General features: G+C 41.2%; 1 protein-coding gene across 1 annotated transcript; it reads right to left on the reverse strand.

Annotated features, from left to right (window-relative positions):
- Positions 1 to 1,059: 1,059 nt before the first annotated feature.
- wbp1la (WW domain binding protein 1-like a) lies at positions 1,060 to 9,158 on the reverse strand. The gene is made up of 4 exons (XM_056396172.1): positions 8,954 to 9,158; positions 7,202 to 7,304; positions 6,101 to 6,262; positions 1,060 to 3,772 (listed from the first exon to the last, which is right to left on the reverse strand). The coding sequence occupies exons 1-4, from the start codon at positions 9,014 to 9,016 to the stop codon at positions 3,294 to 3,296; spliced, it is 807 nt and encodes a 268-aa protein (XP_056252147.1). The 5' UTR covers positions 9,017 to 9,158; the 3' UTR covers positions 1,060 to 3,293.
- Positions 9,159 to 11,847: the final 2,689 nt, after the last annotated feature.

Consider the following 11,847-nt stretch of genomic DNA (forward strand, 5'->3'; position numbering starts at 1 on the left):
AAATGTCCAAATGCAAATAATCAACTAAAACTATTGGTCTTAATGATGAATTTGATTCTAAAGTTTGTGAGTAAAACTGAAATCTTTTTACTTTGATCTTTCACTTGAGTCTAAAGTTTGACTCCTATCAGTTTACATGAATACATACATACTATGACTCACTGATGAAATTATATACAAGTCCTTGCATTTCATAGTTTTATGAACTGTGTGGTTGAAAAACAAACCTGCAATTACGATTGGCCAAAGATAACGAGACAGAGATCTTGGAGATTGCTACTTCTGCTAAAAGTGAAAATAGCAGTTTAACAGAACGGCAAACTAGTTTGTCAAGCCTCTGTCCGTTCAGTGCTGAGCCTTTACTCACGTCAAAGTTTAGTTTCAATCACACAGTATCCACTGAGCACTGCGTAATATTTAAGATGTATGAGTTTATTGCCTTGTTTGAAATACCGAAGATCAGTAGTATAGTGTTTTCAATTTGTATTCATTGTTGTCATGAAGTCCTGATGCAGCTATACATCAAAGATTCTCTGCTGTGTACGTGCTGCAAAAAAACTGATATGGACTAGGAGGACGATTTACCAGGAGAGCACAGGTTTTACAGAGGGGCTCGTCTTTGGACGTAAGATACGGGGCCCTCACGTAGTACGTCAGGATGAGAGGAAGGGAATAAACAGCCCTTCACACATAACATTTACAGGGCTGGTTAGCTGTCAAAACAGAGGCCGACAGAAACATGGCTGAGAAAACTAACTGCAGAAAAACAAACCAAACATGACAAGTTGTTAGAAGTGTGGTATACTTATATACCAGTTAAAATGGTGACAACTTGGACATTTGGGCCCCTGCAGCTGGTGAGATAGAGGACATGAAGCAAGTCACAGCTGTGTATTCAATGATCAGCTAAAGATATTCATCTCCTCTGCACTGCTCCTGTAACAGTTTTCTAGATGTCTGTACAGCATGCATGCACACAGTGTAGAGTGTAAATTTGAGTGTTGAATCGTCTTATTTACTTGGTTTAAATCTCACAAAAAAAAAAAATTTAGCCACATGTTCTCACATAATTTTTAATAACCATCTTTTATACAAAAAGCAACAGAAAAATATACTTTAACTCAGCAGATAATAAAGAGCGTATGTACAGAGTGTAGCACCAGGTGCTGCATATGTGGAAAAGTGCTCGACTGACTCAACTGGAGCGAAGTCCCCTCAGTGCACTGTAAGGTTTGGGTTTCACTGTCAGCTCCCCGACAGCCTGACACATTTATACATGGAGTGTCATCCAATTTCACCATGGTCATTCCCTTTGTATACACACACTTACGGTTTGCAACCAACACCCTCCAACACAACTTTTGTGTGCTTTCAGAGTAACCATACTGGTGGTGATATTTCAGATATTCTTATTTAAATATCTAAACATTTTGGCTTAACTACAGGGAAACACAACTGTAACATTGATTAAATGATGATGAATCTGTTATTCAGTACACTTATGGGTTACTCAATAATAATAAAGAGACTCCAGAGCTTTGATTAAGTTCACCTAAATATTTTCTATTCAAAGGCTACATAAGGCTACACATTATGGCACTATGGCATCAGAACCTTTAATTAACATCAGTGTAACAGGCAACTGGAGACTCACAGAAGGGTTAGCAAACAAAATGAAGCGATCCTGTGTGAAGTGAAAAGGTGCAGTGTGTACACACACACACACACACACACACACACAGGGGATCGATCAACAGTATGCTGCTGGTGCTTGACAGACCTTCACAACAATCTTTAAACACTTTTATAACCAACCTTTCACTACAATTGGACTTTTTCTGTACGGACTTCTGAATGATATGGATATGGATATATTGTTAGAAAAAGTATGCCTGCTAACTCATTTCTCAGTCTCAGTGATTGATATGATTTAAAGGTCCCATATTGTATGAAGGTAGACATCCATGTCTTTTTGATTATAAAGTATTATAAAGCTTTTATTTTGTGATATAGTTTTTATATTAAGTTTTTATTTGATTATAAAAGTATCAAAGTATAAAGTATCAAAGCGCTCAGTCCACAGAGGAATGCACACAGCCTGTATTCAGAAACTGAACCTCCAGCAGTCAGGACTTCCTGTAACTCAGAGCCTCCTCTCTTCTGATTGGCTCACCGACCTATTCTTACTAGAGCTCCAGAGAGAAGCCTGAGAGAGATGTAAAACTACACTAAGATGGTTTTTGGTTCTTAAAACCACAAAAATATCTTCTTATGGATCAACACTTCAAATAAAACACTGGAAAAGAATACAATATGGGACCTTTAAAAGACTTTTGATCGGAACAGATGCAGAATATCTTTGTGCATCTAAAATCAAATGATCAAACCTGGACATGCCTGGGCTGCAGCTCTGTCATCAGCTCAGCTGACTTTAAACTAAACCGGGACAAGTCACATGATCCTATGAACCTGAATGCTGTCATTATAGTGGTGATACTCATGTGTTTAACGTATGAATCAGCTTTAAATATTGTGTAATTAAAGTTGACAGGTGAGTTTAATGATCCATATAAACAAGAATGAACAGGAATTGTCAATACAAAAATGTCAGAGGTATATTTGATGTGGTTTAGAAGCAGTGTCCCAATTGTCTACCAGAGAGCACTGACACGTTTATTTTACACTATAAAATATCCTGGTCATACATATGTTGGTTATAATTATTTCATAATCCAATTTAAGGGATGTATATAAAACGTTTTAATGTTACAAAATTATGTAAAAAGAAAGTATTACTATCAGTAATAAAATCAGTATTGGTCCAGCTCTAGCTACCATGGTAGAGGGGGTCAGATCACTGAACCCAAGCAGCTGTGCTGGTCTAATGCTACAGTCAGTGACAGAGCGACAGCTCCTATAGTTACACTGCGCACTGTGACTTAGAGAAGCTTTCAACAAAGCTTAAAGAACCGTGTAAGTGAACATGAGCCTCAGTGCTGCCTCCTGACAGGAAACATTTCAAAGCAGACAGCTCTTCAACACGATTAGTGACTGTCAAGTGTTCAACTTGAACTTGAGGAGGAGAAAAACTAGAGTAACACGTACTGCACCTTCAAGAAACTGTTAAAAATATTTAGTCCTATCTGTAATTTGTCTCCAGGCCTGTCACAGTGGTGTTAGTCAAACATACACATGTACTAAAAGACCAAACCCCTGAGCACCAACGGTAATAACATTGCATCAGTGACTGCTGCAGAGTTTTGTCTCTGCAGATATTAAGTCAACAGTCTGGATTACCTAAGAGACTGTGGCTCCGTGTGTCCATCTGTGCTTTCATGAATGACTGCATCACTACTGTGGCTGTGTTCAAGAATCCCAGGATCACAGTGATCACATGGGTCTTCCACAGGCCCCGCCCCCTGTTCCTCGGTCTCTTCCTCTCTTTCTAAAAAGCCGTGCTGATCCCACAGCTCCTGACCATCGCAAACTTCAATCCCAGAATCCCCTGTGAAGCGCCGGTACCTGCCCGGCGTCGAGTCCTTGTTGGGGTTGGCGGCGCTGTGAAGGAGGGTCTGCGTGGCCTCTGGAGTAGCAGGGAGCTCCGCATCAGCATCACTGGGGACGGAGATAGCTGAGTGGGGGCACGGACATTCCTCTGTGGGTGGATCTGTGGATGGGGGTGCTGGCTGGAGAGGGGTGTAAGGAGGAGGGGGTGTGGCTGGGCGGCCAACTACCTCTTCATAGGCTGGCAGCAGATAGGTGGGCAAGAATCCTGCAGAATAACACAATGCATACAAGTATGAAAGAGGACAAACATGACAGTATCTCACTCATTCCCAGTCAATGACAGCAGTTAGCTTTATTCTACTCAACACGCTTATAGAGTTTAAAGCTGCACCAATCAATGTTTTTAAATTAATGGCGGATCAACTGACATGTAAAGTGAAAAGGCGTTGCTTGCCGCAGTAAAACCCAGAGAAAAAATGCAACTCTGCACTAAACTGTGCACAACCTGCCCAGCAGCAATCAGCAGACAGACACAGTTACAGACCAGGGAGTGAAACTTCATGGACACCAACACCACCCCAAAGTTATGTTCCTTTGTAACTGCTGGATGAGGAAATAAGAAACATAATAAAAAGATGATGGCTTTTAAACTTATTCTACTGACCTCAACTATCCAGCAGAAAATCACTTATATATGTGCAGTAGGAACCAATGGACTTGGAGCTGAGAACCAAGGACAGAGTAGGGAAGTCAAAAACAATCCCTTCGTCATAAGATTGTTTACAACAAGCTCAGTACAGAATTATAGCTAGGATGTAAATTTTAAGCAATTTCCTTAATTAATTTCATTTTTTTTCACCACTAATGTGACCTATGTTCGCCCCAAAATACCCGAGGCTCCAGATGTTTGTTTCACAGAACCATCTGGGGAGGTTTCCTCAGACCCTGTTTGGAAAAGGGCAGGCGCTTTCAAAAAAATACTGCAGGTAATTGGATGAACCATCCATCTATCATATGATGTAGCAGGAGAGCACCACAGTGAAAACACAACACAACAACAAGCCACAGTCTGAGGAGCTTTGAAATCTAGTTCGCTTATTGCCATCTCTTAAAGGAAAATGTGTGAATAAAAGGCAAATACCAAAACAGTGACTTCTGATTCTGATCAGATGCTGATTGGTCCAGAACGCTGTGGTTCTGCCACAACTGAATAAATCCAGCTGTCTCACAAGGTTAGGAATTCAAAAAAACAGATTAAGAAAGAACCAAGTTACTTGAATTCTAAATTTAACAATGTAAAATAATGACTTCATCTAGAGCAACTGGCCTGACAAAAAGTACCAGAGCAAACAATGCCAAACAACCTCCAGGCTTCACTGGGGAACATCCATTAGACCAGACTGAATGTGTTAGTTTCTTCTTGATTAACTAAAAGCAAAATTAAGTTATACCATTACACCACCATCTGCGATGCCGCCCACACAGATTCTTCAGCATAAAAACATTTCACCAAACCTTTTTGATGATGATATAAACACATGCCACCTGTTTAGCAGAGAGACAGCAGTGATGTAATCGACAATTATGTGATCTTGAGTGGACAATGAAGACTTGGTATTTGACCAGTAGTTTAATGGAAATAGTTATTGGCTGCTGTAATTATTCCTTCTGTTCATACTAACCACAAAGAGTTGCTTAGAAAAGTAATTTCAATGACAGAGGACAAATACACAGTCCTTTGTGCAAAACTACTTAAAGATAGATAATATGAGGCTTCAAAGGTTTGATGTAGATATTTTCCAAACTTAAGCCCCTTTTCCACTGGTTAAAAAAACCCGCTAAGACCCGCTAATATCAGGCTTTTGTCGGCAATGGAAAAGGGAACAATCAGCAATCACACCTGGGTCAAAGTAATACAAAGAGTATTTATCGGTCTGGCACCGATCAGCAGTGATATAAACACAACACCTGGGCATGGGATGACATTGGTCCCTGAAGTTGTATATGTCCTCCCTGGTAAACTTATCTGACGGTGTATAAGGAGTCAATCGCCTTTTTCAGCGAGTTAACTGGTGTTTAAAAAACTGCTTATACCTGCTAATTCTGGTGTAAAAGGGGTATAACTGTATTTTTAGTACATAAAAATCAGTGTTTCCATGTAGAGCCTTGGCAAAGGGTTAGTAACACGAAGCCCTTTGTACTAAAAAAGACTTTAACTTTGGAGGATACCTACTTGATTTGTCATACTCAAAAAGCTTGCGCTGAACTTCAGAATGTATTTTTTACACAGATCAAAGACTTTGATCGACAAACAGCTACAGGGACCAATAAGGCTTTCGTTGTACACACGGGCATTTGAGCATTATATTAAGATAGACTTGGAAAAATGTGAACACTTTAAATGCATGTTCAGTCTTATGTGTTGGATATGGACTTTTTGAATGAAAGTTATATCATGAGATTCTATTGGTTGAGATCTACTTCTTAATTCTATTTACAAACATATATGATGTGCAGCTGGTGATGTGTCTGGGTGATGGAGACTATGTGTGGAATGTGTAGAGGCAGCAGCAGGCCACACACAGCTACTTACTGAGATAGAGGGGTAGCTGAGAGTTGTTGTGGGCCTCTCTATAGGCAATGAGGTTGATCTCGTTCTGCCGGCGCTGCTGCTGGAAACGCTGCTTGGAACGCCAGTGCTGACACACACAGCAGCATGTCAGGATAATGATCAGAGTCCACACCAACCAGAACCCTGCAGGGAGCCCACAGCGTAACACCTGTAGTGTATATCCTGACAAATGCTACCAAGTCTTTTTATATAACAGTTTAAATACAAACAAAATGATACTGTTTGACACCTTAGTTTGCTGAGTGTCAACAAGTTTTTATTTACAAGTTTTCTTTTATAAAATAAACTTCTCAGATAGATACAGTAGATAGATGGAGAGATGGATAGATAGATGGATAGATAGATACATACATACATACTTTTTTTATCCCCTTGGGGAAATTCATGACTGCATCACTCTTTAAAATTTTTGTAACGCAAAAATCAAAAAAATAATGTTACCTGTAGAAGATTAAGTTTAACCGTTCTGTGGCTGTTTTCAACACTTGTTTAGTTCAGTGGCAGTAGTGAGATCTGACACCGTGTCATAGTTTCTATTAACAGCCTGTTAATTCCTGTCATGATTTTAAGGTTTGGTTTGGATGTTCTTTGTGTCAAAAAACTTGAGTCACAAAGAGCACCCTTAAATTAAAGGAATACCGATAAGTGCACTGACAGGCTGGGAGTTCTTGTTAGATGGCACACGGGTGTGTCTGCAACATGAGAGACAACCAGGCAGCCAAGCAGCAGTTCAAATGGTAAACAAGTAGAGATTTTGAGCGACAAATGAGACTCAGGGCCGAGCTCCACTCACCTAACTGGTACCACTCCTGACCTTTATCAAACATCTGCTCCTCATTCTGCTTCCTCCCCTTTTTGCAATTGAGACTTCCTTTACTTCACAGCGTAATGTTTGTTGGAATAAAACTATAACAAATGTGCATCGTGTGAGCTAGTGCAGTATGGATTTATGGACATATTTCTATGCTTTCATTTTAATGTATTCTTGTTGCATATCATTTGTGTCATGAAGAGGGAACATTCAAACACTAAGAAAGACTAAAGCAGAGATGGGTAACTTACACCACAGTTCATAGTAGTAGCTGCAGCACTGTGTCTCTCCACAGCAGTGACCTGACTCACAGATGTAGCTCTGGTTGTTTACTCCCTGGCACACCAGGTTGGCCTGTAAATACACAAATATATGTGTCACAATCTGAATTGAGGAAGCTACTAAAACAACAAAACAGTGTTAACAAAAGCCGGGCATTTTTTTGTAACATTAAGGACCATACCTTTTTCTGGCATCTCAAGCACATTATAAAACATAAATTTTTTTTTGTTTAAGTTTTTTGTTAACCTATGACTATGACTTTAGTTTACCATATTTGCATTCATGACATGGTAGCTACACATTATTTAACACGCTATTTAAGTATAGTATTCTTATTATTTATTTAATAATTAGTACCATACACTTAAGTTTTGTTATAAACACATTATATGCCACATAAATAAGGTTAGTGTACGATGTCCCTCATCACTGTATTAGCTGACTAATTTTCTGTGGATCAACTAATTAATGGACTAATCTGACCACCTCAAGTTCTAGCTCTAACCATAGTGTCTTTGTGTTGCATGTTGTTGCTCCTGTGGCTGAAGAAAAAAAGAGCTCAGTAGCCCAGAATCTGCCTGGATCCAACTGAGCAGAGCCAGTGGAATCAAATGTCAAATGTTTCCCAAATGAACACTGCTGCATCTCTCCGATCTTACTGGAACTATGTACTGCAGGCAGCCACTGCTGCAGACGTGCTGACACACTGTCCTACCACTGCTATCTATGGCAGAGTGTAATGCAGAGTGTAATGCTGTGCAAGGCAAAGACTAATTCCACAGATTCCTGTCCTCTCTGATAAGTAACACAGATAACCACCCGGTATAATTAGATTCCAACATGTCACTTACATTCATCATTGTTGTCCTGGTTTGTACATAGTGCTTACAGACCTACGTGTCCCATTTAACAGTCTGAACCATCAGAATGGGTTTGACCCCACCAAACCATGAGTAATGATAGATGGATAATTCATTGATACCGTAAATCCTTATCTTTTTACAGCATATTGTGTGACCTGATTGGGAATGTCAGCTATATTTAGTTATCTGTGGCTGAACATGTTTAGGTAGGAAGAGAGCAGATCCAGTGATCAGTATTGCACACTGTGGGTCTGTCTCTTTGGCCCAAACAGCTGAACCGTCAATACGTCGGTGACGCATCAGTCTTTTCCCACAGGAGCAATCACCAGTAACAATAGCAGCCACCACTGCAGTAAAGCGTCAATATCATTTGATTTATTCATTTAAAAGATCTTAATAGGTTTATTCGCTGCTGAGCATTGTGTCAACACGGGTCCCACGCAACAAGCCGTTTTAAAACTGTCTTTCTAATATCTCAGTAACCACTTTCAGTTATATTCATAACCTTGGTTAGGTCATACAGTTTCTGAAAGCCCTAGCTGGCTCAGGAACTAGCTAACTAAAACTTGTGCTAGTGCCCATCCCTGCTAACGTTACCTGCGTTAGCTTAGTCTTACTTGCTAGTGCTAACTTTATTACCCGTGTTAGCAGCTGTTGGAGCGAATACGAAAACAGGCCTGCAAGGAAGACAGCATTTAAAGCTCAACCCACAAGCCTGCAGCAAGCACCCATAGAATGAAAGGTTATTTGTCCAGTCAAAATCTGGCTGATACGTTTTAGCAAGCAGGCTAGCTAAGTTACTGTAGCTAGCAATCTTGAATGCCACCGTCTTTATAAAGAGCGTCGGCCAGCTGCTACCTCTGCCACTGGGGCCGCCGTCGCCGAATTTTCTTGTCCAACGATGATCATCGGTGACACCATTGCCAAAAAGAAGTTAGAAACTAATATTTTTTAACAAATAAACTAATAATTAACCATTGCATTGTTAGTAAAACGTCGGCCTCGCTGGCTAACCAAAACAAAACAAGTCCAAGTAAATTTCAACAATTGTTGCCGAGGTCGCTCTACCTCTCCGCCATTGGTCCGTTCCGGAATGTGGGCGTTTCTCAGACAGTGATTGGCTGTTTCTGCTGCACGTCAATTTCATTTTTTTCAGTTCAGTAAGCTTTATTGGCATAAGTGTCAGTTGAACAATATTGCTAGCAAAAATGAAAAATGTGATGAGAAAAAAGAGAATATAATTCACTGAGGAAAATAAATAAAAAAAAAAAAAAGAGGAACGCTAGAATTGCAAAAACAGTAAACACGTGTGTGTGTGTGTGTGTGTGTGTGTGTGTGTGTGTGTGTGTGTGTGTGTGCGTGTGTGTGTGTGTGTGTGTGTGACAGACAGACAGTAGGTGTATCTTCCATATGCATAACAGGCTATGTAAGGATAATTATTTGTCACATTCAGTGATGTTGTTTTGGCCATGGGCAACACCGATATGTTCATGCAGGCCTGGGTAGTTTAAACTCACCTTATCACTCAGATGTATTTCAGTCAGTCAGTTTTGTATTGCAACATATTGCGGTCAATTGATACAACTCCACTGAACACGTGGGATCAAATTGTGATTGATAGCTATTACATTACATTGCCTGATTATTGATTGTCAGGTCAGAACTAATTTGTTTGAAGTTTTGTTTTTCTCAGCAATTCTTTGTCATTTAAACTGTGATTTTTATTTTCTCTTTTGTATCAATGATGAGAAATTCAAAAAGAGGAGCGCTCAGGAAAAGGATGATAAAGTATTGGTCTTTTTTAAAGTAAGGTTTTATCACTGTTCAAACACCGAGCAGCCTTTAATGCAGCTACAGTTCATGTTTCTGTCGCTAGATGCCGCCGGAGCCTGCTACCTGATGACGTCACCACTGTGAAACCCCAACACCTCTATGAATGAAGCATCTATCGCCGGGCGCGGTGGCGCACGCCTGTAATCCAAGTCACCGGGAGGCTGAGGCTGGCGGAGCGTTTGAGCTCAGGAGCTCTGAGCTGCAGTGGACTGTGCCGATCGGGTGTCCGCGCTAAGTTCGGTAGCGATATGGTGCTCCTGGGGGAGCCCGGACCACCAGGTCGTCTAAGGAGGGGTGCACCGGCCCAGGTCGGACACGGAGCAGGTCAAATCCCCCGTGCCGCTCAGTAGCGGGATCGCGCCCGTGAATAGACGCTGTAGTTCAGCCTGAGTGATATAGCGGGACCCAGTCTTTATACTCATCAACTAAACGTGGACAACACACACGCTCAAACATCATGTCACTGTGTGCTCCAACAGCTCCATCATTCTTTCTTTATCTTCTTATTTCCATGGAAAACCTGCATAAACCAGTGGTGTTTGTTGGTGCTACAGCGCCTCCACCTGGAGGAGAGGAGCAATGACCATCATCACACCTGTCGATGCAACACACAGCAAACAGTGGCTCCCATTGCTTCTCCTACTGGTATCACACAGAAAACATGGTTTGTAAGATATCTAACACAAATACAGATTTATCTTGGGGGCCACAAGAAGTTCTGTCATATGGTCAAAGTCCTGTCTCTGTCAAATCTGTTTCTGTTCACATTCACAGAGAATAAGCACAGAGGTTGAATAACTGCTGACTCTATAATCAGTATAGTCACATGTGAAGGACCACAGCAGGTTGGTTAACTGGCATTTGTCAAAAGACAGGAGCAAAGAGAGTAAATACAGATGTGCTGTAGATAATGTAGAGGTAAATGTAAGGCTGTGCATAATGTTGGTTGGGAAAATCTATAGAGAGATTAAAGTTGTCGATCTATGACCGGTGCTCATACCAACTATGATATGGAGAAGTTAACAGACTGCAGAACATATTTTCAGTGTTGGTGTTTTCTCTCAAATGTTGAGATGCCTTCTGTTCATAAAAATGCATCAAAACAAGAGAAGAACTGTCAAACAGCTGGCCCAGATGTTATACAGCTGTATAGGACCAGGTCAGTGTCCACATCCAGACACCCATGTGTCATTATGTTCATGCAGGCCTGGATATTTTAAACTCACCTTATCACTCAGATGTATTTCAGTCAGTCAGTCAGTCAGTCAGTCAGTCAGTCAGTCCACTGGCTCCCACAGAGGACTGAAAGCCCTGATTGCCTGATTATTGATTGTCAGGTCAGAACTAACTTGTTTGAAGTTTTGTTTTTCTCACCAATTCTTTGTAATTTAAACTGTGATTTTTATTTTCTCTTTTGTATCAATGATGAGAAATTCAAAAAGAGGAGCGCTCAGGAAAAGGATGATAAAGTATTGGTCTTTTTTAAAGTAAGGTTTTATCACTGTTCAAACACTGAGCAGCCTTTAATGCATCTACAGTTCATGTTCATGTCGCTAGATGCCGCCGGAGCCTGCTACTTGATGACGTCACCACTGTGAAACCCCAAAACCTCTATGAATGAAGCATCTATCGCCGGGCGCGGTGGCGCGCGCCTGTAATCCAAGTCACCGGGAGGCTGAGGCTGGCGGAGCGTTTGAGCTCAGGAGCTCTGAGCTGCAGTGGACTGTGCCGATCGGGTGTCCGCGCTAAGTTCGGTAGCGATATGGTGCTCCTGGGGGAGCCCGGGACCACCAGGTCGTCTAAGGAGGGGTGCACCGGCCCAGGTCGGACACGGAGCAGGTCAAATCCCCCGTGCCGCTCAGTAGTGGGATCGCGCCCGTGAATAGACGCTGTAGTTCAGCCTGAGTGATATAGCGGGA

This window comes from Seriola aureovittata, chromosome 14, assembly GCF_021018895.1.
Source record: "Seriola aureovittata isolate HTS-2021-v1 ecotype China chromosome 14, ASM2101889v1, whole genome shotgun sequence".
In the NCBI taxonomy this organism is placed as follows: Eukaryota; Metazoa; Chordata; class Actinopteri; order Carangiformes; family Carangidae; genus Seriola; species Seriola aureovittata.

Excerpts from the sequence above, each read along its gene's own strand:
- wbp1la (XM_056396172.1), bottom strand. The coding sequence starts at position 9,016 with ATGGTGTCACCGATGATCATCGTTGGACAAGAAAATTCGGCGACGGCG. Across the intron at positions 7,305-8,953 it reads CGGCGGCCCCAGTGGCAGAG|GCCAACCTGGTGTGCCAGGG; the intron begins GTAGCAGCTGGC and ends GTGTATTTACAG. Across the intron at positions 3,773-6,100 it reads TCAGCTACCCCTCTATCTCA|GATTCTTGCCCACCTATCTG; the intron begins GTAAGTAGCTGT and ends GTTATTCTGCAG.